General features: G+C 46.1%; 2 protein-coding genes across 7 annotated transcripts in view; one reads left to right on the plus strand and one right to left on the minus strand.

Annotated features, from left to right (window-relative positions):
- Positions 1–1,895: 1,895 nt before the first annotated feature.
- On the plus strand, positions 1,896–21,321 carry GSG1 (germ cell associated 1). 6 transcript variants are annotated; one of them, NM_001270902.2, is given in 7 exon segments: positions 1,896–2,120; positions 14,372–14,690; positions 15,881–15,949; positions 16,264–16,311; positions 17,100–17,252; positions 18,160–18,271; positions 20,196–21,321. In NM_001270902.2, coding segments are annotated over 7 exon segments (1,092 nt in total). In that variant the 5' UTR covers positions 1,896–2,072; the 3' UTR covers positions 20,539–21,321.
- Positions 21,322–21,400: 79 nt separating this feature from the next.
- FAM234B (family with sequence similarity 234 member B) overlaps positions 21,401–25,798 on the minus strand; it is a 37,652-nt gene continuing 33,254 nt past the window's right edge. Inside the window, exons 12-13 of the mRNA XM_002752123.6 lie at positions 24,825–25,039; positions 21,401–24,220 (exon numbers count right to left, since the gene is read on the minus strand). Of these exons, the coding sequence (XP_002752169.4) occupies positions 24,215–24,220; positions 24,825–25,039 (221 nt within the window). The 3' untranslated portion in view covers positions 21,401–24,214. The remainder of the gene's footprint in view (positions 24,221–24,824; positions 25,040–25,798) is intronic.

The following is a 25,798-nucleotide window of genomic DNA, read 5'->3' on the forward strand; positions in this document are numbered from 1 at the left end:
AAATACAAAAAATCAGCTGGGCATGGTGGCGTGTGCCTGTAATCCCAGCTACTCAGGAGGCTGAGGCAGGAGAATTGCCTGAACCCAGGAGGCGGTGGTTGTGGTGAGCCGAGATCACGCCATTGCACTCCAGCCTGGGTAACAAGAGCGAAACTCCATCTCAAATAAATAAATAAATAAATACAATTTACAATTTTCTAAATGGCCATCTAGTTTATCCCAACAACATTTCTTAAAAAAATTATCTGTGCCCCAGTGATTATATGCATCATCTTTCTCCTATTCTGGAAGTCTATACATAGTTGTGTTTATCTCTAGACTTTCTATTATCTTCCATTGCTCTGTTTACCTAGTCATGCGCCAGTACCACATGGTTTTAATCACACAGGCTTTGTAGTATGCTTTATTATCTATTAGGGCTGGCATCACCTCAGAGCTCTTCCTTTTCAGGGTTTTCCTAGGTAGTCTTGTGCATTTTTTTCCCATATGAACTTTAATACAACTTCTGCTGGTCTTTAAAAATACTCATGGTTATTTGTATTAAATGCATAAGTTGACTTAGAACGGACATCTTAATCCAGTTAAGACGTGCCAAAAATAAGGCATGTTGTTCCATCTGGTCAAGTGATTGGGACTTCTGAGATTTGGTATTCTCTCTTAGACACTTCCTTAGGTAGTTTAGGTCATTAAGTAAAATATTAAGTATTTCTGAAGCCGCTAATATGCCCTTGGCACTCTATGAGGCCCGATAGAAGTGAAAAAGCAGATTCTGTCCTCAAGCAGCTTAGCACTTCACGAGAGCAACAGACTAACACACCGAAAGCAAAGCAGCCGTGCTGTGTGAGTGCAGAGAAAAGCGGGAGTAAGGAGGGCTAGAGTCACGAGGTATCGAGACTGGAATCACCCGCCCTGGGGGGGCTTGTGAAAATGTAGGCAGGCAGCAAGGGGGAGGAAGGGGTCCCAGTGAGGGGAACCCTGGCGAAAGCTCAGAGGAGGACTGAGTGTGTCATGTTTCACAGAACAGAGGGCCCCATCCAGACTGTTGGCTGGAACTCTGGGTGCGGCCAACATGACCCTCCCTCCCAGCCTCTGGGAGTTATGCCTCCATGTTATTAATAGTCCCTAAACACTAATTACTTATTCATTAAAACGATGTTAGTGAATGCTTACTGGGCTTCCAGACACCAGCCCTTTAGAAGGGTAATTTCTGTACATTGCTACCTGTTCAGGAAATGGCCTTGAGTTGTATCATCCAATACGGTAGCTACTTGCTACGTGTGGCTGTGGAGGTCTTATGCTATGGATAGAGCGACTGAGCAACTGAATTTCTAATTTTATGTAATCTGAATTCATTAACTTTTATTTTTACAATGAACGCAGTATAAAATACTTTTTATTAAACCCAACTTTATTGTTTGGGGAGGGCTACATTTTAAACATGGTGCTATATAACATGATTGCTGTATCACAATATGTGTGTCCAATTTCCTTTTTTCTTTTAATTAATAATTATTCCCAGTGTGTAAGTGGACAATTTACTTTTCTTTAATGTGGCTACTAGAAAATTTTAAATGACATATGCAGTCCACATTGCATTTTGTTTTGACAGCACTGGTCTAGAGTCTCAGAACTCAACGTAGTCTGGCTGGACTCATGTGAGAGCCCACCCAGACCTTCAGGATCTGCCCATGACTAAGTTTGCCTGGTGAATCCTACACACAGTAAGAGAAGCACCAATCTGGATGACTTCAGAAGACATCCAGCCATTGGCAGGTACCCAGCGTGACACTCCCCCAAATCCTTCTGGGGCCAGGGGCAGGAGGAGGCTGAGGGAGCACAAGAAGACCCCTGCCTGCCATTGTGACATCACAGAGTAAACCCCATGGGTCACCTGGCCCCTCCCTGGCTGGCATTCTGCCCTCAGGACATCCTCCTCAATCCATCACACACCACCTTACCCCTCTGCTGGCAAGAGGGGCCTGATTCATCCTCATGCGAAACATTCTATCCAGCTGATTGAGACGGTACAGAAGAGAAACTGAAACTTCTCTGCCTTTGCACTGCAAAAGTGAATGAGCGATCCCTCTCAACTGACTCAAAATGTTTACCTCACCCAGGAGGTAGGTACATTGATTTTGAGATCTCTTGTACATCTCATACACATACCCTTAATGCTGGATTTGTAATACAGGTTACACTAACTTATCAATATCATAGATTTCTCATGGTCACAGTAAGGAGCTTGGAAATGCACTATAGGGTTCTACAAAATGGAATGAAAATGTGTTACTCAGCCCAGCATTCATAGATAAACCTGGTAAGGTCCATACCTTGGCCTATTACCTTTTCATCTTCTTTCATTAAAACTTCCATTTCTTCTTCCCTTGCCTCATCATCTTCCTTTCCCTCTCTGTTCCCCGGGCTCCCTATGCCTCTCTTTTTTTCTTTTCATCCATATCTGGTATCTGGATTTTTAGTCGTTTTATATTTTTAGTCAATTTATATTCCTGTTGCCCAAATCTGGACTCTAGTAAAGGCCCAGTAGTGGTGGCAACGATAGAGCTGTGGGTCACCCGGTGAGCTGAAAGAGCAGACATTAAGTTTTCTGCCAGAGAACAGTGAGACATCCCCAAGGTCCTGCCGGAAGCCAGCTCTAATCTGGAACTGGGAAAGAGAACACAAGGTTGAGCTCTTCCTAGTCTCAGAGAATCCAGGAGAGTCTTCAGGGACCCTTCTAGACCCAGGAAGACTCTCACACTCTGCAGAGAAGTTGTGGCTTGTTTAGGACCTAAACAGGACTTACCTTTCAGGATGTTGTGGACCTACATCCTGAAACGACCAGCCGCCCAACTTTCAGCTCTAAGTGTTACTTAGAAAAACAAATGCTGTGCATTCTCAAATATTTTGCCTTTCTCAGGAGAGAAATATGAAGCTTGCGATTAGCCAGCAAAGTAGCACATACACACACACACACACACACTCCAACACACACACTCCAACACACTCACACACACTCACACACACATTTGCACACATACACACTCACACACACTCCAACACACACACTCACACACACATTCACACACATACACTCACACACATTTGCACACATACACACTCTCACACACACACTCACACACTCCAACACAGGGAGCAATGTGGTGTGTTGTTGACCAGCTGGAAGTTAGGATCTCAAAGGAAAGAACAGGATAAATTAAGGGGCACATCTGTGACTGCAGAGCTGAGCTGGTGGTTCTGAAGAGCCATCAAAGTGTGGGCTCAGGCAGCCTCCCTAAATCAGAAGCAGCCCAAAGTGAATAGATGATAAAGAAGTGGATGTGAACATGGCAGAAAAAGCCAGTCATGGCTTAGAATTAATTTTATTATTGTTCTTTATCAGTGGTTTTCTAGGAGAGGCACAGAGGGAATATGGGAGAGTCTGGTTGCCAATTTGTACCTGAGAACTATAAAGCACACTCAACCCATTGTCTCATTCTGCAGGAGGTCCCATAATCTGGCCTGCAATCTGTACATTTTGTTAAAGGTGACTGTGCCCTGGCTTGTACTGAGTGGCAGCCCTGTGATGAGTCAGGCAGCAGTCCTAGAAGGTTGCCAATGGTGACTCTACTATTTACTTGTTTTGTGGCCTTGAGCAAGTCAAACCCTCCCAGTCGGAACCCTCACTTGTAAACTGGAGATGCCACGTCCCTTTCAGGCTAGTCGTGAGGTTAAGGAAGATGCCTGTGAAGAGTCTAGCAAAGTGTCTGCTGGTAGCACAGGTTCCCTCCCCTTCGTTTCCTCTTAGAGGCACTCTTCCTCTACCTCTTTTATTTTCACAGAACTGAAGACAGCTCCTGGCCTTCATTTGCCCCGGGGCTAAATTTAACCCTGCGGGAAGGTAACGTGGCCAAAATCCTCAGTGCAGTCGTTCCTAGAGTCGTAAACAGAACTGGGATCTGCTAAGGGGTCTGAGTGGCGCAGTCCCGCCCCTCGGGTCCTACATCCCCGTCCTTAGCACGGGAGCCTGGGACCCGTAGCTTTGGGAAGCAAGGGCAGGGAAATGCCTGACTTTGGACTCTCAGCAGCCCGCCACATCCCGAGCTCTGGCCCACCGGCCTGGGTGTGAGGAATCCTTCCCTCCGACGACCCCGTCTCTCCTGCCCTCTCTCCCAGCCTCACCAGGCCGCAAAGGGGCCGCGCCACCGCCTCGGGTGTCCTAGCGCCCCGGCCCAGCTCCCGGGCACACATAGCCGCGCCCTCCGCGGCTCGCCAGGTCCCCCGGGCTGCCCTGGCCGTCCCTGCTCTCTGGGAGGGCCCCGGGGACACGGTTCTCAGCCGACGCAGGAAGACCCAGAGGAAGAAACAGCCCAGATCCCCAGCCCCACCCGGTCAGGAAACCCGAGGTGTTAGCGGCCGCGGGGCGGGGCCTCGCAAACAATGCCAAACACGCCCCGCCAGTTGCCGTGGCAACGCGCCCCGTTGCTAGGCGACCGGGCGCCGTAGTAAACGGGAGGAGGCGCGTTACTCATCGGGGTTGGAGACAAAGGGGGAGCGCTCGGAAGTGGAGATGACGCGGCCCAGGCATCCCCTAGAGGCCCCACCCGTTACGTCCCGCCTCGCCCGCGGTCCCCAAGAGCCCCCGGCCCCAACCGACCCGCGGGCGCTGTCACCCGCGCAGGAGCGATTGCCCCACAGGATGTGCAGATGTGGCTGCCCCTCTGATTCACCCCAGCTGCTTGGGGCCTGGAAGAAAGGCGGCTTCCTCTCCTGGAAATGACTGCATTAGCAAAAGTCCTCAAACAATTCCATTAAAAAGCGGAAAGGGAAAGACGAGAACGAGGCCCCGAGATGCTTTTCTAGGGTCCTTCCCACCGAATGGAAGTGGAAGTATTCCCGGAACTCGGGACCTATGTTAGGAAGACTGGAGCCATTTGGCTGTGCGAGCATTTGAGATGATGTGGCCCCTTAGGCCTGGTTACAGTTGAGGATAAATCCCGGAACTACGTGTCCTACAGTGCTGTAGTCATTTTGGACACTAAGTACGGGCATTTTGGTGGCATTACTCTTCCCTTCTGGGCTGGGAAACAAATGTGAAAGTGTCCTGTGTGAAGACCTTCTTTGCCTTCATCACTGAAGGGGTCAAAGGTCAAGCATTGATGTAAACATTGCCGTTAGAGCAGCAAAAGCTCAGAAGGTTAGAGATACATCATCCAAAATGGCATCTAATCTGTAGGGCACCACCCAGCTTGGAAAAGGACATAACATTTCCAATCTGTCACTGGTGTTTGAGCAATGTGTTTGTCCCCTGATCTCTGTGCACTAAAGAAAATACTCTTGCATGAGATCATCACTGTTTTCTGGGGTTTGCTCATTGAAAAGCAGGAATGTTTCCACAGGTGAGAGGAAATGGATTGGCAGAGAATCTGTTTGATGAAACTCTGGGTGCATCTGTGTAGAAAGGCTTAGGGTGTGTCTGTGGACCCATGGGCTTCCTTTGTAGCTTCTCACTGCTCTTACATATGTGAATCGGGAAGCATCCTGTTTCCTTTAGCAACAGAAGGCTGTTTGGACACACTTCTTTATTCCCATCTTCACTCAGGATTCCTAATTGTATCCATGAGCCTTGTTTGCATTACACACTTCATTCATTCATTCATAGGCGTTAAAACACTGCGAGGTTCTGAGGATCAACAATGAATAAAACATAGCTGCTACTACATCAAGCAACTTAAAGTCAAATGAACATAACAGACACGTAAGCCATGTGATGAGTTACACGAGAGAGGCACATGCTAGACGCGGAGGAGCAGAGAACAGGGGCATGGTCATCAGATCCGTGATAGCCGAGACATTTACGCTTCACTCCAGCCCTTTCTCTACTGAGTAACAGAAAGGAGCTAATCACTCATGGGTTGGAAATCTGACTCCTGGGAGGACAGAGATACTCCTGCCAGTCAGGGCAAATAAACCTTTCCTGGAAGATGCCAGGATGAATGACGGGAAGAAAACATAAAACACCGGATCCCTTAGCCCCAGGCCTCGGCATTAGGGAAGTGGCGTGGTGTATAACCTGCTCTCCAGCTGAGCATTCACCTATCATTTTAATCACCTCTAAACTGCTGTGTATTCACAAAACCATAAACTGCATTCCCATTTACAAAGTATGTGTGGATGCCCCAAAACCACTGTTTTCCCTTGATGCACACCCTAATAAATGTGGTTTTGTCGAGTAGGAACAGTGACTGGGGACCTTAGCAAATATAGGTCAATCCCCACCATTGGCCCTGTGGTGTCATAATGGTGAGGTGCCTACATATTCCTGCGGAGGTCATCTTGAAAAGATCACAGCCCAACATACCAGAGCTAAATACTGTTTTTAGATGTGGAATCTTCTTGTCTGTGCTGAGTCATGAGCTTCTGAGCCGAACCTAATTATATTTCTGTCGCATTGACTAGCAATTACTTCTTCTGTTCTAAGAGAGGAAAGGGAAGAAAAAAATATTAACATGCCCAAATTACAATGAAAGGAAGTGAGTGGGATGCTGGGCTCTGATGTTTGTGGCCAGGCAGAGAAACTCATGATTTGTCAAAAAAGAGGAAATTAGACGTTGTGGCCCAGGGCCCTTGGGGAAGGGGTGATCAAGACTGGTCACATCCAGCAGCCAGGCAGCCAAGCACACACCCAAAATGCACAGCTTCCCAAGGGGTGGGTCCAGGCTTTGTGGAGGCCTAAAATAATATAATTTTGGAGGCCCTCTCTAAGAAAAAGAGTACACAGTTGCACGTACAAATTAGGTTACAAGGTTTGAGAAGGGGTGGAGTGAGTAGGGGACATGGAAGCTGAAGTTTCATTAGCTTCACTCTAAATCCATCCCTGGGCCTCCTCATATAACACACTTAAGACTCTGCCACTCCCATCCCCTTTTCCCTGGAAAAGAGAACTTCAGGCTATTAAGGTACAGGGGGTGCGGTTTATGAGCAGAGGCAATAAAAACTGAAGACATCAGGCAGTGCCAAACAGTGACTCAAGCGAGACATGAGAAGTGTCTGCAAGTATTTGAAGGGTGTAAGCACAGAGAAGGGAAAATAATTATTCACTGTTCTGGGGTGGAAAGAGAATGAAGATACAATTCAGTAAAGAAAAATGTGCACAAAACTCATCAAGTAACATTGGCTGTGTTTTCTGATACCGTGGAGTTGTATTTCCCATGGGAAGTATTTGAGGATCTACTGAGTCACTGAAAGCTGGAACTGGCCACACCAAAAAAAAAAATTTAAAAAAATGTGCTACAGGAAACAATCCTACCAGACTCCTCTAGGGAGTGGCTGGATGCCCCCAAAGTTGAGCCAGAGCCTTGAATTCCATAAAGATGACACACGGCATTCTGTAGATTAGCAGGCAGGGAGGATGCCAAATGAATACAAAGAAAAGGATCCTACAGGGAGGAGCTGCCACCTCCACCCACATTTTGCTGACTGGTAGGGGAAGCACGTGATGGAAGCGGAAATGATGAGGGGATAGCGCCACCCAGCGTTGTGATGAAACTATTGGCCAGGAAACCAATAGCCAATGCAACAGTTAAAAAATAAAATAAAAATTCCGGCTTCTCCTCCCAAAGGAGAGTGAGTTCTGTCACAATCAATAAAGAGTTGTTCAGGGGATGCAGAAAATATACCCAAACATGGCACATGTTTATCAAATTTGCTTGTTAACATCAGTCCAAGGAGAGCAGACATTACGGGTAATAAGAGCAGGACCCAAAGCAAGTCCTTTGGCTTAAATGTGGTCTGATTCAAACACTGAAGTTCAGAAGAACCTGACTTTGATTCCCTAAATGAACTGCACAAATACAGAACGGGAAAGACATGACCTCATGGCTAATCTGGAAGAAGGGGAGGAAGGGCCGGGCAGGATATAGAGGGTTTTATTAAATGTAAGCCCAAAATGAGTGGAACAGGTGCCATTTTTCATGAATTCCCTGGGTATATATTAAGAACTTTCTGAAATGACCAATTCCTGGGCCTCACCCAGAACTACTGTGAAATCTCAGGGTGGGTCCAGGAATTTGCATATTTTCCATACTTCCAAAGATTGTTCTGATACTCCATCGGAACTGAGAACGGCTGCGCTAAAGTGAAAGAGAGGTCTTTGAGGAAGTTACATTTAAGACAAATGCAGTAGTTATAATGGAATATAGAAAGTGTTGCGAGAAGGTTGGGTGCAGTGGCTCACACCTGTAATCCCAGCACTTTGGGAGGCCAAGGTGGGAGGATTGCTTCAGCCCAGGGGTTCAAAACCAGCCTGAACAACATAGTGAGACCCTGTCTCTACTAAAATTGTTTCCGAATATTTTTTAAGTGTTGTGAGAGAGGTACAGGGTAACAAGGACCACGAGGAGGAAACTGTCTGTCAAGGGAGAAAACAAACATTTTCAAAGAATGGATGACTTTTTAGACTAACTTCAATGAGAGGCAGGCAATTCACCAGGTAAAAAGAGACTGAAGGCATTCCAGGAGAAGGAAGAGCATCAGCAAAGGCTCAGGGGATGAAAGTCCATGCCGGGTTTAAGGAATCAAAAGCAGCAGCAGAATCTCTCTCAACCTTGGCGTCCCCATTAATTTGCACAAGTTTTTTTTTTTTTTTTTTTTTTTTTTGAGACAGATTCTCGTTCCATGGCCCAGGCCGGAGTGCAGTGGTGCGATCTTGACTCACTGCAACCTCTGCCTCCTGGCTTCAAGCGATTTTTCCTGCCTCAGCCTCACAAGTAGATGGGATTACAGGCACCTGCCACAATGCCTGGCTAATTTTTTTGTGGTTTTTTTTTTTTTTTTTGAGACGGAGTTTCGCTCTTGTCACCCAGGCTGGAGTGCAATGGCACCATCTCGGCTCACCGCAACCTCCGCCTCCTGGGTTCAGGCAATTCTCCTGACTCAGCCTCCCGAGTAGCCGGGATTACAGGCGTGCACCACCATGCCCAGCTAATTTTTTGTATTTTTAGTAGAGACGGGGTTTCACCATGGTGACCAGGATGGTCCCAATCTCTTGACCTCGTGATCCACCCGTCTCGGCCTCCCAAAGTGCTGGGATTACAGGCATGAGCCACCACATCCAGCTATTTGTACAATTTTGAGGAAAGAAAGAACAACTTGTATTTCTGGTTGACAGGTGGCAAGAAGATATATAAACGACCCCTTACTGATTTATCAGATTACTTTTTCAACGTTTTAGAAATTCTTTTTTGAAATATAAAATATTTTCATTTCTTTGCCTGAAGGGTGGGAGAGGAATGGTAAATAGTCATGGCATTCCTGATCCTGGATTTCCTTTCTCTCCAATCCTATTTTATCTGCATCCTCAGCCCATCCCCAGCCAACACTCTCCCTCACTCAGCGTTCCATGTGTAGAGCGAGGTACTTAATAGTCCTTATTCGAATGTTCTAGCTGGAAGGTGGAGACAACCCATGGAACAAGGAAGCTATTTCCTGTACAGGTTCCATGAGGGCCTGACATTGCAGAGATCAGAGTTTCTTCAAAGGGATGAAAACCCGCCATCAGGAGAATGTAAACTTCTGCAGTAATGGTGACCCACCATATCTTCATGTCTGCCATATATTCAAGCCCAGTCCATTCACACCAGCCACCTAAGGAATGGCAGGCAGTGGAAACTAAACCATCATTTACTTTTTAAATTTTCCCCTGCAAATTGCAGGTCCTTGGTTCTTTGTGCTTAATCCCAGATCCCCATTGGCAAGCTCTCTGCTGTAATCTCCCAGAACAGCTGGGCTCTGATTGCCTTGTCAATTATTAAATGGCCATGTTCCCTGTAAGGCAGCATTTAATCATGAGCACTCCAAAGAATATGAGATAGAAGGGGCGGGGGTGGGAGGAGAGGGAGGAGGGTGGGGGGAGAGGGAGGAGGGTGGGAAGACAGTTTGCATTCTTGCAACAGTAAACCAAAGGGACTTGGAGTGCAGATGGCATCCTTCGGTTCTTCCAGACAACCTGCAAGACGCTGACCACAGCCAAGGTAACCGGCTTCCCCTCTTATTGCTCAAGAGATGCAGTCTACAGCTATTTTGTACCTGGGTCTTTTAAGAAGTGCGCCTGCCTCATCGATCTGTTGTCCTTCCTAGCCTGTGCTAATTCTGGGTTACTCTGGGTTACACTTCCATATGTTGATGGAAGTGTCACTGATGATACATTGGTGCCTACGCACTTCCTAATGACCTAAGGCCCTGAGTGTTAGAGAAACCACTCTGTCCCCTTACTAGAGAGTAAAGAGTTACCTTGGCATGGGATCCGTCGCATACACAGAGATAGAGTTGTTCTTATGGCCATTACTTCTTCAGGATCACTTTATGGAAACCACTGCAAAATTAGATTTGTTCTTCCACTTCAAGAGGTATCTGGATCCTAGCAGGAAAAGGCACGTTTGGGGAAAGGAGTAATGTATGTGACAAAGGGCAAGGTGCTACAGGTGTTGAAGATAATTCTTGGAAAGTCTCAAGTGAGATTATCATTCGATATCAAGAAGATGATTATTGAATGAGGTTCTTGTGTCTCTCCCTGGCGGACACTCCTTCTGGAAGGAACCTCTTTGAGCTTCAGTCTAAGCTCTTTTTTATTCTTCAAATGGCCTCTTCCATAAATTAGTTGTCACCTTGGTGCCACAAAGTGGGTGTACCTTGGTATGGGGTTCATTATTCTTATTTCTGAATAACGCAGAGAATAACTTGCAAATATATATGACTTGAAGTGGATTGAATGTGGAGTTAAAATCTGATATGACAGTAGGCAAATCTCCAAACCAGACTGAAAATAGTTGTTGAAAAATGAACGCTGAGGTTACAAAAGTTAGAATGGCCTAAGTCTTTCCGTCGGTCTTTACACAGAATGATTAGTGAAGATGTTTTACCTGGAAGTCCATTTCTTATTCAAGCAATGTAAGAATTATTAGAAAGGATGACTCACAGTATGATGACTAACACCAATAGGATTTCCATAACTAAAACCAAGATGAAAACATTTTAGGAAAGGGGAACTGGGCAATATACGACTTCAGTATCCGGCCACAGAAAATCTTTCCTCCTTCCAGATGCTGCAGAATTTTTGTCCTTCGTCAAGGTCACCCAGAGTCTTGCAAAAACTGACAATTCTTGACAGTTAATTCATTAAGTGCTTTTAAAAGTAAAATCACATTAGCAGATTGCTTTCCAGGAGTTGTCTTTATCACGTTTTGCATATCGGTTGTTTTATATATATATGATCTTTGTGTGTTTCTTATTACCATAAATAATATACACTTTGTTTGAAATATGCACTGTCATAGTCCTTGGAATCTCTGAAGAACAAACTGTTGTATTTCTAAGGTAAAGTTCTCTGTTAAATGTAGAAACATTAAGCTGGGGGTGATAAGGGAGAGAAATTTATGGGCCTGTCCATTTAGCTATGGTTTTATTTATGGCTCTTTAGCTAAGCAGATTTAAGCCTGATTAATTCTGATATGAAGGATCCCCTGGAAAGCTCAAGAAGGTTTACTTTAAGAAGCGTCTGTCAGCAACTAAGCATGGGCTTCTTTTCTGTTCAGTGTGCGTTAATGTAACTGCATAAACTGCTCTAACACAAAGTGAGAGACTTGCCAAATTACTTTTCTAAGTCAAATTAAATCTGGCTCCAAGCCAGCACTCAACGAAGTTGGCAGTCTAACACTGGTCATATTTTTGCCTGCCCTCTTCTCTTAGGCTGAAAATGACTTAGAGAGTAGGGGCTCCAGCCAGAGCCACCCAGGACCTCAGTTCTTTCGGCAGCCTCCCCCGTGTCCCCATTGTGAGGCAGGCACTTATACACCAGGCTGGAAGACACCGCCCTCCAGGTTCCTCTCCACCAACCAAGGGCTTGGCTGCCGACACCCTACCCATGGCTGTGTGGACACTGTATCTGGTGTCCAGCCTACACGGACACCACACAGCCATCTCACATTTGAAATTCTGATATCTCTTTGGCAGTGGTTGGAAGCTAGGCCCGATTTATGGGCCCAGAACCATAAGGCTACCTCTCCCAGAACCATAAGTCCCATCTCCTCTCCAAGAGGTTCTGCCCTCTTTAATCCTCCAGGCCCCAAAGCATCCATCTGCTTCCCCCGGAGGTTTTCAGTTTAATATTCATTGCTATGACACCGTTCAGAGGAATCTGTAATGCAGGGAAGAGGACAGCAGTAACTCACTTTGCTATAAAAGCAAGTGCCTCAGCAAGTCAGTGCTCCACTACTACCTGTCAGTGGAGACAAAGCCAAAAACGATTATCACAAAGGACCTGTGGAATGACCCCGATTCTTCTTTCTACACTTTTACGAAGTTTAGACTTTATGCAAAACTCTTCCAGAAGTTATCAACTGCCTTGTCAACTAATTATATAATTATGTGTTTATATATGTATATTTCTATATTAACTATACATTTTTATATAAAGTCAAAAGCTTATATAAACTATTGTTTCCAAACCTCTGAGATTATTGCTATCTGATGCTTATTCAGAACATTCTCAATTTACTGAGCAATTTAGTACTGAGTGGCTAATGTGTTGCTCTGGGAAAGATAAAAATCACGAAGACACTTTGCTACCTAATGGTGGCTTGAAATCTTGGAATGAAAGTAAGACATGGCCAGAAATGAACTTGAAAAGGGCACCATTAAGAAGGAATACACCAGAGTCCTTGAAGCCCGTCCAAGCCTCACTTCCCACAGAAGGTGCTGGTTAGGGGCCTCCCTGAAGCAGCTGGGACTTGGGGTGAGCCTCAGAGGGGCAGGACTTCAGTAGACAGAGCCTGGCCGGCAGTAGTGTCAATATTTGCAGCAATCCGCCTTCACTGGCTCTTGCTCAATCCGCTGGTCCAAGAACTATAGGTTGGCAGATCCATCACTGCTACTCAGAATGATCCTCCTGCTCTTGTTGGTGGGGTCATTATGGCACTCACCATAAAGGGACACACACACACACACATCCTCCCTAGGATTTGTCAGCTAGAGGCTATGTTGATTCCAGTCTCACCATTTGAGGGAGAAATGAAAGATGTTAACATGTTCACATCCAATTCATTCTGACTTTTGCACCCCTCATTCTAATTTGTCCTCTCTGGTGGATCGCCTTTATCCTACTTTGTATATTGCTGCATATCCTGCCCAGCGTGCGGCCCATCAATCTATGCAAATCACTGTTTTCTATAGTTAGATCTGTGTCAGGTTCAACTTAGGCCAGGGGAAATCTTTCCCTTTGCCCTCTGAAGTTTCACTGAAAATCACAAACAAGAGGCCGATTAATAGGAGAAAAAACATACAGGTTTATTTGATGGTAGTTTCATGTGACATGAGAGCCTTCAGAATGAAGACCCAAAGATGCAGGGTCTTCATTTTTTTGCTTAGGTCCAACAAAATATGGACAGTCACAAAGAAATATGATTGGACATAAAGGGTATGTTCCACTGTTATTTTAATTCATCTTTATTTATATTTTTAGAGACAAGCAGCTCTGTTGTCCAGGCTGGAGTGCAGTGGCATGATCATGGCTCACTGCAGCCTCGACCTCCTGGGCTCAGGTGATTCTTCCACCTGAGCCTCAAAAGTAGCTAGGACTACAGGCAGGTACCACCATGCCTGGCTAATTTTTTTATTTTTCATGGAGACAGGGTCTTACTATGATACCCAGGCTAGTCATGACTTCCTGAACTCAAGCGATCCTCCCACCTCCAGAAGGGATTACGGCACTAGGATTACAGGTGTGAGCCACTGCATCTAATAACAGATCTAATTATTATTAGATCTAATAGCGTTAATAGACTGAGTGAGGAAACCCAGCAAGGCCTGTCTGTCTAGATTCTTCTTGGCCTCTCTGAGTGTGCAGGACCCTCTCTAGAATGGGAGTCTTTTGACCTACAGTCAAACAAGTCGTATAACTTATTTAGGGCCAATTTATACACAGAAAGGCAGGGGAAAGTTCAAGTCATATTTTTAGGTTTTATGGCTGCCTCTGGGGAAGGGGGCTCTGGGTTCTATGATCCACCTTGAGGAAGAGAGATTCTTGTTTCTGTAGCTAGCCTCGAAAGAGTGGGACTGAGACAGGAGGACAGGAGGTCAGAGACACCTGCTTCTGAGGCCCCCATTTTGGGGTCTGGTTTTCTGAGACTCTCCAGGTGCTTGCTCCAGACCACTCCTAAAGCCAGGCTCCCATGCGGCCCCTGGAGAAAACTGTCAGAGGTGGGTTTTCTGCCTTGGAGGAGTATGGCTTGAGCCGAGGGAGTGCAGGGAAGCATGGCCACATCTCCGAGGCGGCTCTGAGTCAAGCTCCCTCCTTTCCACTTGTGCTTGTCTATTACAGATGGAGCTCGCGAAGGCCTTCTCTAGCCAGCGGACACGCCTATCTGCCATCCTCAGCATGCTATCACTCAGCTTCTCGACAATATCCCTGTTCAGCAACTACTGGTTTGTGGGAACACAGAAGGTGCCCAAGCCCCTGTGCGAGAAAGATCTGGCAGCCAAGTGCTTTGACATGCCAGTGTCCCTGGATGGAGATGTCGCCAACACATCCACCCAGGAGGTGGTACAATACAACTGGGAGACCGGGGATGACCGCTTCTCCTTCCGGAGCTTCCGGAGTGGCATGTGGTTATCCTGTGAGGAAATTGTGGAAGAACCAGGTAGCCTACATTCTGGGATGGAAGAGCAATGGGGTCAGGGTGGGCAAGGGATCTAATGCAGGCATGGAAACCATGTAGGCCCACTTGGAGCTGGGGCCGCCCTGGGAAGCGCAGCACTGCCACACCCTAGTGGGCCTCACCCCCCTCCCAGCACAGAACCTTCCACCTCTGTCTAGTGCCCTTTCATGAGGTTGAAAGTCTTCTGGCTTTTCACTTCCTCCCTCTCTAGTAGACTTGTTGGTTCAAAACAGCATGTCAAAAATAGCATTAACCAGCCAGGCGCTGTAGCTCACGCCTGTAATCCCAGCACTTTGGGAGGCTGAGGTGGGCAAATCACAAGGTCAAGAGATCGAGACCATCCTGGCTAACAGGGTTGAAACCCCATCTCTACTAAAAATACAATCAGCCGGGTGTGGTGGTGTGCACCTGTAATCCCAGCTACTCAGGAGGCTGAGGCAGGAGAATTGCTTGAACCCAGGAGGTAGAGGTTACAGTGAGCCAAGATCCCACCACTGCATTCCAGCCTGCGTGACAAAGTGAGAGTCCATCTCAAAAAAAAAAAAAATAGAATTAACCTTAAAAATTTCATTTAGACCTTTCCCATGATGAGACTTTCCAGTCTAGTGAGCTAGAATTGCTGTTTAAAAACAAAACGAAGGGACAGGAATATTGTAGGAAAGGCCTAGCTCTGCTCAACTGTGACCTCATACAAAGAACTTCGTTTCTTTCAGCCTTGATTTGCTCATTTATGCGATGAAAGCATCACTGTAGATCATCTTTACAGCCTCTTCCTGGCCCGAAAGTGTTTTCTCATTCTACGTATTACTGCTACCATTTAAAAGTAGGGGAAATGAAGGCAGCCAGGGTGGTAACTAGATCATGGCTGGCTAGACCCAGATCTGCCGGGTCTCCTGCCCATCAGTGCTCACCAGCAAAGCAAGCAGGTGCTGGTCCATGTGTGTTCCTCAGGTTTGCAGGAATGAGCTAAAAATACTTCTTCCCTGCCCAGAGTACGGAAAGGTGACTCTGTGGCCTGGGGGGAAAGCACCTGGTACCGAAGTTTCTCTAATGTGCAGAATTAGGAACAATTTGTTATCTGCCACTTCTCCCTATTTGAACTAAAAGGGAGATGGAAGAGGAGTGTTTTAAAAGTGTGTATTTACATTTGTATTTGTTATTGTACCACTTAGCACTGCTCCATCCCCAGTCCTGGAAATACTTTAGAGCCCTTCCGTCCAGTGGTACAGCAGCAGCAGAAGGTATTAAGCGAAAGTTACGCTAAGAACATTAACTCTTCTGGACACAGGAAACGGGAACATTTCCTGTTTTCACTTCCTCCTCTGATAATGCAGAAACATCTTCTGCATTATCAGAGACTGAAGAGAGAGAAATGAACCTGGGCTGACTCTTGGCTTGCCGTTCATTCACCCAGGTATTCTGTCCTGCTTTCCTGCTCTATGCAGGGCAGGTGCTGTCAGAGAAGAGGGAGCAGAGCCCGGTATGGGGTGGGGAAGGCTTTTATTGCAACCATACCAGGGAGCAGCTCCATGATGTTGTACCCCATATGTTTCAGGGGAGAGGTGCCGAAGCTTCATTGAACTCACACCACCAACCGAGAGAGGTGAGAAAGGACTACTGGAATTTGCCACGTTGCAAGGCCCATGTCACCCCACTCTCCGATTTGGAGGGAAGCAGTTGATGGAGAAGGCTTCCCTCCCCTACCCTCCCTTGGGGCTTTGTGGCAAGTATGTGTCTGATAAGGAATTTACAGTAGTTACCATAGACTTGGGCCTCTCTGGATCTAAACTGCACTGTGATCTTCCGCTTTTCTCTTCTGAGCCCCACAGGGTGACACAAACTCCTCTTTGAGCTGACTTTCATTTATATGCAGGGAGGCAAAAACGGAACAGCAGGGATAAATAAGATTCACAAACAGAAAGCCACTGACAGCGCTAACCTACTCCTGCTGCCAAGTAACCATGTAGGAAGGCTTAGGTTTTTCCCCTTTTCCTCCAATGATGATGATGATGATTGTAAAATGACAGGAAAGGAGTGACGAAGGGAGGGAGGGAGGAAACCATCCCAAAATTAAATGAGGAAAAAGAGAGACAAAATAGCGTAACACTATATCCCTGCAGGATTTATGAAAATGCGATGCCTTCTTCTCAAATCTCCCTAACAGTATTTACAGTCAGTATATACTGAGCTGTACTTGAGTACATATTGGTTATGGAGTGGGAGCTGTGAGCGACGTTAAAGAGCTGGAATGAAGTAATGTTCCTCACTGCTTTCCGCTGTGCCTCATTTTCCCCTTCTCGGACCTTAACTCCTACTAGACATCCTATGCTCCAACTTGTTCAGGTTTTTAAGCGTCAGGGTGAGCATTCCTCTTCCTCTGGTTTCTGGCAGAAATCCTTTGGTTGTCCCTGGGAACGCAGATCACCTACATCGGACTTCAATTCATCAGCTTCCTCCTGCTACTAACAGACTTGCTACTCACTGGGAACCCTGCCTGTGGGCTCAAACTGAGCGCCTTTGCTGCTGTTTCCTCTGTCCTGTCAGGTGAGTTCCTCTGAAACCCTGGCTGGAGGGCATGAGTCTTTGCCCAGAAGGAGCCCAAAGGCAATATAAAGAATGGAGAATAAGTAGGCATCTTTAATTTTTTCTTTTTTTTTTTTGAGATGGAGTTTCGCTCTTGTTGCCCAGGCTGGAGTGTAATGGTGCAATCTCGGTTCACCGCAACCTCCGCCTCCCGGGTTCAAGCTATTCTCCTACCTCAGCCTCCCGAGTAGCTGGGAATACAGGCATGCGCCACCACACCCAGCTAATTTTTGTATTTTTAATAGAGACGGGGTTTCACCATGTTGGTCAGGCTGGTTGGAAACTTCTGACCTCGTGATCCGCCCGCCTCAGCCTCCCAAAGTGCTGGAATTACAGGCATGAGCCACCATGCCCAGCCCTGGCATCTTTAATTTTAAAGTGAAGTGACACATGAAACTGCATGTCGGATCATCATGTGCCTTATAAAATGATTTGCTTCTAGGTTCCTTTACGTGCAAGCTTTCTCAACATGTACAATCTATTGTTTGTTACTTTTCAGCTGTGACAACCCAGCTTTTCAGACCAGTCTCCACTGGATCAAGTGAGAGATGAATATATAAGACGAAGAATTAAGCCAACACTGGGGTTTGGGTAGGAAGGAGTAGGGGTGGGGTGCAGTGACCTTGGGTGCAGCATTGACTCAGAGACGTTTTCCACAGCCCTCAGCCTACAGTCTGGGTCACCTATTACAAATATGCGCATTTAAGGAGAAGCCCCCATTGTGGATTAGTCTTCGGGAAGTGTGGCGGCATAGGGTAATGGGCCACTCCAACAGAGGCTGCGCCTGGCGGCAAAAGGAGAAGGATACTCCTGACAGATGGCATGAAAGCCTTTCTCTGAGGGCTCTACGTTCCTGTTTCCTCCTTAGGTCTCTTGGGAATGGTGGCCCACATGATGTATTCACAAGTCTTCCAGGCAACTGCCAACTTGGGTCCAGAAGACTGGAGACCACATGTTTGGAATTACGGCTGGGCCTTCTAGTAAGTGCTGCCATCTCCTGAACCTCTGTAGCCCTTGTCCAGCCAACCTTCATAAGATTTTCTACCCTCAGCTAGATGCTTATTAGGTGTCGCCCTGCCTTCTCCTCATCCCACATCCCAGGAGTCTGTCAACCACACACAGGACTGCATCATCAGGACACATCCATTCTTCCCTGCCTTCTGAGAGGGTACAGGGAGGATTCCTCGGGTTTGTCTTGGGAGGATGTTGTTTTGTCCAGTTTTCCTGCTCCTCAGCTGTGGCAGTTGGCTCTTCATCTGGTATATATGTCATCCCGGGGAAACAAGGCTGATTTTGTAGGCCTTATGGAAATGTGCTGTATTTTTTAAACATAATTCAAGGTATTGGAGGACATTTGGAATTGGAGGACATTGAAATTTGGATTGAACTGCCTTCTCTGTCACTGGCTTGCTCCTCTCTTCACTTCCTCCTGTATCTGTGCTTATTCTACCCAACTGTGTTGGAAATAAAACTTCACTACCACAGTCATTCTCCAACCCTTAAAGAACTACGGGGTCATTTTAGATTTCTCTTAAAAAGAGCCACAGCAACCATCACAACGCAACACATTCAAATTAAACATTATCTTTGAGAGCTCTTTACTTTCTCCCTCAAGGAGCACTCTTTACTCACGGCAACTTGCCAGCCTGTACTGATATTTACTGCCTGAGATAAGTGCTAAGTACTCTGAGCGCACTGAAAAGACACAGTGATGGGCTCAAGTTTCCATTCAGAGAAGGAAGCCTGCACATCTGCTGCGAGGTCCTATCCACTTTCCCGTGGTACAATCTTGTGCTATTGATTTGGGAGTCTTGGGTCTACCCCACCAGCCAGGGCATCAGCTCAGTGCAGTTCCCAGATCCAGCATTTCTCACCTGTTGACTGTCTTCAGGCTGTTCTTGGTGTTACAGCTATAGAGCTCAGGCTAGGCAACACCCATCAATCAACTCCCAGAAGCATCGCAGACTGAACCTACTGCCTTTGTCAGAGGCAGCAGATAGGAACACACAGTGCTTGCATGCGGCCTGGCTTTAAGCATCACTTGTCCTCATGGAATCCCCCCTAACCTCTCAAAACTGCCTGTTTCCTGAGCTTCCCAGAACCACAGGGAGACTTAGGGATCCGACTTTCCAAGTTTTCCAGAATGTGTTTAATATGGTTCTCTAGTGTCTGCTTTTACTTTCTTGAATCCATCGAGATTCTCCTAATCTCCAGCTCCTGTCCACCCATTATGAACTCCCTTAAGCCAAAACCACAGTTTTCATATGAAGCAAATTCCACTGGTACAACCAATATAATACCTCCTAATTTGCAGTAAATGTTTTCCTGAATGACTCTCAGAGGCTCAACTTTGTGGACCCTGACCCTAAGACTGCTATGTTCAAAACAAAGGAAGATAAAGAGGGATGATTCCTCCTAGCATCTGAGTGGGGGGACACCTTTGGCAGGGTGTGTGTGTGTGTGTGTGTGTGTTTATGTGTTGGGGTGGGAGACGGAGGGCATACAGGTTATATCCACTGCATACAGCAGAGCTACAGGCGTGGGGCATCTTAGAGATTTTATAAGGGTCAGTGCAGCTTGGGAAATAGGAATCCAAATACACACAGACACACACACACACACACACACACACACACACACGGCACATCAGATAGAAAAGGGCGCGGCACCAACTCATCAGTTCAATGAAAACAAATCCATTAAGCTTCTTGTCTGATATTAGGACTACATGAGTCATTCTCTTTTTAGAAAGCAGTAAGTTTTCTCCTCACAGTTCTTTACCTGAAACATGGTGGAAAGTCCCTAAGTCCCTACAAGGCATTAGGCTAGTCAACTAGTAGGAAGAGGTCATGACATTTTTCTCTCAAGAGAGTCCTATTCTGACTTTGTGTCGTTTGTCCCTAGCATGGCCTGGCTTTCCTTCACCTGCTGCATGGCGTCGGCAGTCACCACCTTCAATATGTACACCAGGATGGTGCTGGAGTTCAAGTGCAAGCATAGTAAGGGCTTCAAGGAAAACCCGAACTGCCTACCGCATCACCACCAGTGTTTCCCTCGGCGGCTGTCACGTGCAGCCCCCACCGTGGGTCCTATGACCGGCTACCACCAGTATCATAATCAGCCCATCCACTCTGTCTCTGAAGGAGTCGACTTCTACTCGGAGCTGCGGAACAAGGGATTTCCACGAGGGGCCAGCCAGGAGCTGAAAGAAGCGGTTAGGTCATCTGTAGAGGAAGAGCAGTGTTAGGAGTTAAGTGGGTTTGGGGAGTAGGCTTGAGCCTCGCCTTACATGTCTACTGATTATCAACATCTGCTTAAGCCAAAGCCTGTCTCTTGAGCTTGTTTTTTAGAGGCTATAAATAAGGGTTATCTTTAAGTCCTAAGGGATGCCTGGGTGCCACTGCTGTCTTTTCCTCTACAGCTTGTTTCACCCACCCCATATCTCACGCATCCAGAATTCCCTCCTCTGCTTTACTGATAGCTTCTGCACCAGGTTCTGGGCTAAACCATGGAGATAAAAAGAGGGGTAGAATACACTTCCTGACCTTAAAGGTCTGATAAATCTAGTTATCCCCCTGGAGATTGAAGAAATGGAGGTGACCAAGTTAACGGTAGCGTGACTGTGGCTCAGCTTTCCATGGTACACATGAATTGTTCTGGAAGTCACAGACAGGAAGACAGAAGCACCCCTGAGTGCTTTCCCATGTCACACAGAGGTTTTCCACACTGCCTGGGGCTGTGTCCTGCATCCACACAGTAGGTACCCAGTAAATGTGTTATTAAATATTGACCCAGGACCCCTTAGAAGAGTGGTTTAACACAAGAAAGCACCAACAGCACACAGGGTCAAGGTCACTTCTAGAAACAGCCAACCAAGGCTATTCAGATGGGACTGTGGTTCCCCAGTGGACAGTCATACCAGGGGCTTCCCAGTGAACAAGGGGGCACAGGCTCCTCCCTGGATCCCACCTTTTCATCCCTTCTGAGAAATGTATGTTATTATTTCCTCCATGAAGAATGCCACCCATCTACTTGCCCGTTCCCTTTTCTATACGGGGAAACAAACCATCCTCGATGGCTAAGAAGAATGAGAATGGCACACAAGTATATTCCGGTAGAGTATGTATTTATTCACTCTATAACAGTTCACATTTTGAATGGCGCTCCCTGACAATATACCGGCTGGCTCTCCTTTGTAAGGGCAATAAGGATAGCAACTCACATTCAGGGGGATTAGTTTCACCACGCCACACATTTGGGGGACGGCAAAAACGGGGTCTAAGGAAGAGGGAGGGTTTGTAAGGGAAGGAAGAGGGGAAGACCCTGGCATTTGCAGAAGTATTACTATTTCTCAGTAGTGGTCATATTGGCTTTGCCGGCAACCCCATGATAAGATTAGAGAAAGAAAGGAGCGTTTCCTATTTTAGACACCTGGGTAGGTGGCTGCCTGCAAGGAGAAGAAGGTTTAGGGACACATTTCACAAGAAACCAGCACCCACATTGGTCCGACGCAGCCTCCTCAATTTTCAGCCACTACTTATACCTTTCTGTACCAGCTGCAAGAGGAAGAAGAAAACTAAGCTTATAATGTTGTTGGAGAAGGAGGGATTCAAACGTGTTGTAGTCAAAAGAATCTATGTCAAGTTAGTTTGCAAATACACCATGAAGAATTCAGGGACATTATGTTTTTCTAGCTTCCTCTCATCTCTTTCTGGTATTTACTCTGTATAAACACAGTCCTCTGCCCACACAATCCCACCAGAACAGGTCCTCAGTTAACAACTTCATGTTTCACTCCTGCATAGAGTGGCTGGCTTCCCAGAGAGCCTTAACATGACAAAGAACCAGATTATGCCTGGACAGCCCCGGCAGACCACAGGACCACCATCCAAGTTTTGGGCGTTCAGCTGCCTATAAATTAATCCTGAAAATTCTATACTAAACCAAACTAGGTCCCAGGCCCTTATACTCAAGCGGATTCAAATCCTCAAAATTATCTGGAATCATTCCCATACTCTAGGGTATCTTCTTCATCCCCCAAAGTCAAGCTGGACCCACAAGATGACTTCCAAACTGTTAAACACAGTTTAAGAGGTGCCTCTCTCTTAAGGATCTTAAGGCAGAGGCACCCAGAAACCTATTAAGGCCAATCTGCAGCCCAGGCAACACGCCTGTTGGATCTATTGCTACCAACCTCCTGTTATGTCATAATGCCTGTCAGTGGGTAATTAACAGATATCCCTTTAAATCTGAACTTCATAATTTTCCAGAATCCCTTTACTAACACAAGTTAAAAGATACAAGCTCGCCCAGGTGCAATGGCTCACGTCTGTAATCCCTGCATTTTGGGAGGCCTGGGCCAGATCATCTGAGGTCAAGAGTTGGTAACCAGCCTGGCCAACATGATGAAACCCTGTCTCTACTAACAATACAAAAAAAAAAAAAAAATTAGCCAACCACGGTGGCAGATGCCTACAGTCCCAGCTACTCAGGAGGCTGAAGCTGGAGAATCACTTGAACCCAGGAGGCGGAGGTTGCAGTGAGCCAAGATCGCACCATCGCACTCCAGCCTGACAGACGAGAGCAAAACTCCGTCTCAAAAAAAAAAATAAGATGCAAGCCCAGGTAAAGACAGAACCTGAGTTGCACTCAGGGATGACCTATCAGGTTATTTAAGAAGCAGTTTTCTGCCCGTTAACATTGAATTTTCGGCTATATAAACATGACCTAAAAGTTCAGAGGAGAACTTAATTGAAGTAACAGATTTATACAGAAGAAGGGAGAAGTAAGCACTGGAGATAATTCTAAATAACCATTTATAAAAGTTATAGTATTTACAGAAGAATTTTCCCAAAATACAACGCTTCAAAGGCTCTACAGGAAAGGAGAGATGCAGGAGAAAACGGCTGTATCCTGGACTCAGGTGGAAGAAGCGAAAGTCCAGAAACATATCCCTGAATAGAAGAGAAAGCAGAGTGAGAGGAGCTATGGAGGGTGCCCCATAAAAAAGATGCAGGGAAGAGATACAGCAGGATAAGGACATCAAAGGCTCCTGACTTCCGGTTCTTCTCTAAGTTGAAGACAGCATGCACACATACACTTCTGATGTCGCCACAGAAAAAAATCGTGACTGGCAGAGCCATCAGAACCACATGTAACACAACATATGGACTTGGTCAGAGGTGGGCCACTGAGACTACATCCTCTTGCTCCCCTTGTGACAGGAATATGGTTATTCTTGCGGCCACTTAATAGACACTGGATGGAAAAATCTAAGGAAACAGGATATTAGAAGAGATGAAAATGCTGTGATGGGTAACTCAGTCTTCCACTACAAATCTTTCTCACTCTGTCTACAGCATGGAAGTAGCTAAGGTACAGGTGGGAAAGAATAAGGAGAGAAGTAAGTGGCCCTCAAAATCAGAGGAAGGGCATCTAGAAGTCTCAAAGTGACCAAACAAACCAGATATATTTCAGAAGGACAAGAAACTGGATCCCTGAAGCTTAGGACATATCTGGAAAAGAACTTCGCCATAACACTAAAAACTACACACACACGGCATAACATACAACAAAATGTTTCCTAGTCATAGACTTCACTGGCTTTCCCAGCAGGAGTTCATAAATTAGACATACCAAAAAAATAAAATACTTAAGAGATTCACATTTCCAAACGGTCCACGCAGAGTTCCTACAGGGGGTTAATGCAGGAACTGAAAAGGTAAAGAAGACGCCCCAGCCAAATAGATCATGCTGTTGTCACAGTACTTCATCATGCCTTCCCAAGTGCTTTACGACCATCGGGGAGGTGGTAAAATGAGGATGAAGAAGTCCTCTCTCCATAGAACAGATTCTACAGTGACAGGAGAGTAGAAAGGATATCCACTCTGTTCACTTCTTCTGCAACTGAAGATTCCATCAGATTAGATCTGTGGAAAAAGAGTTAGCAATGACTTTATTATTTTTCACGGTAGAGATGTCAAAAGAAAAGAAGGAAAACTAAAGGTCAGAATATTCCTCTATTTTCCTGCCCTTTTCTTTAGTCCCAATAGTTTGTAAACATCTTCTCCTTCCAGAAAGGCCCAGAAACGTTGTCCGTTTCCATGATAAGCTTTGGAACTTTGAACTAAACTATAGTGTTTCTTGGGAGTAGGGGTGGGGAGAGAACATTAGCATTTGAGCAAGATGATTCTTTGGAGCATGTAACTGGTGCAAGGCCTGCATGATGTCAGCATCACTAGCCCCAACCCAGAAAATACCAGTCGTATCCACCCGTCAGTCATTGAGACAATAAAAACCATGACCCCACATTGTCAAATGCCTCCTAAGGAAGATGCTATTATTTCCAGCTGAGAACCATTTCTTCATGGTCAGAAGGCATCCACAGGAAATAACTGTTGGCCCAAAACAACTGTCTTGATACTCATCTATTCAAGAAAACTCCCTATTCTCCCTCCTTGTAAAGGACAAAGCTGGAATTGGTAGTATTTGTCCTAAACTCTCAAGAGTAACAACATTTCAGCAGCCACTCACCTCGTAGGGAGCTTCAACAAACTTGATCCTAGAGAGAAATCTTCGCAGCTCCCCACGGCCAATTTTGGGGGTGGACTCCTGCAGCTGGGCCATCTGGCCCTCCATCAGTGCCCACCGTAGACTAAGCTTGCTGACCACCAGGGCTGCTGGATGGCCTTCAGAGCCTGTTGTCCTGGTAACATAAAAGGCATCTTTCCAGAGGTCGTTTATTCCAACTGAGGAAGGACAAAAACAAGAGCAGTTAACAAGGACACATACTGTCTAGTAACAGGAGAGGGGTTTGATTCAGCAATACATTTATTTACTCATTAGTTCACACAGGAAATGTACTGAGAGCCGAATAAACAGAAGGCAGTGAGCCGGCCCATGGGCACAAAGAGGGGAAGACCTGGATGCTGGTAAAGCAGCACGCTCTTCCTGGTCTTTGCACCTTTACTCCTCTGAAGCTATTTCCAAAAAAGCCCACCTTGGGAACCGAGAGAATCTGTCCCCTATGGCGAGAATTCAGGAGAAAAGTGAGCCCAAAACACTAGGGAGCCTGAGAATTCCCAAACTGCCAGTGCATGGTCACAGAAGCCATTTACCTTGCCAGTGTTTATTTTGCCTCACCTTTAAAATACAAGTTGTAATAAAAATGGTGTCCACATTCTTAATTACGATTATTTAATGTTCACTGAATATTTTATGCTGCTGTTGAAAAAAAAATAGCTGACTCAAATCCAATCACAGGATTTTCCAAGCTCACACATACCTCCTACCCCCAACCCCCCAACCAGTGGACAGGTGTGCCTGCAAGTGCCAGGTAAGCTGTTCTTCCCCATGTATCCCAATAAATCGAGAGCTACAAGCACCACCTGCAGCCCAAGACCAGTGAGTTTGTAAGTAGACAGCCAAGTCCATAATTAGCGAGAGGATATAGAAAGAAAGGAAGGAGATGTGGCCATCTGGTCTTCTCCCACTCCTGCACTCCCTGA

Source organism: Callithrix jacchus, chromosome 9 (assembly GCF_049354715.1).
Source record: "Callithrix jacchus isolate 240 chromosome 9, calJac240_pri, whole genome shotgun sequence".
Lineage (NCBI taxonomy): Eukaryota > Metazoa > Chordata > Mammalia > Primates > Cebidae > Callithrix > Callithrix jacchus.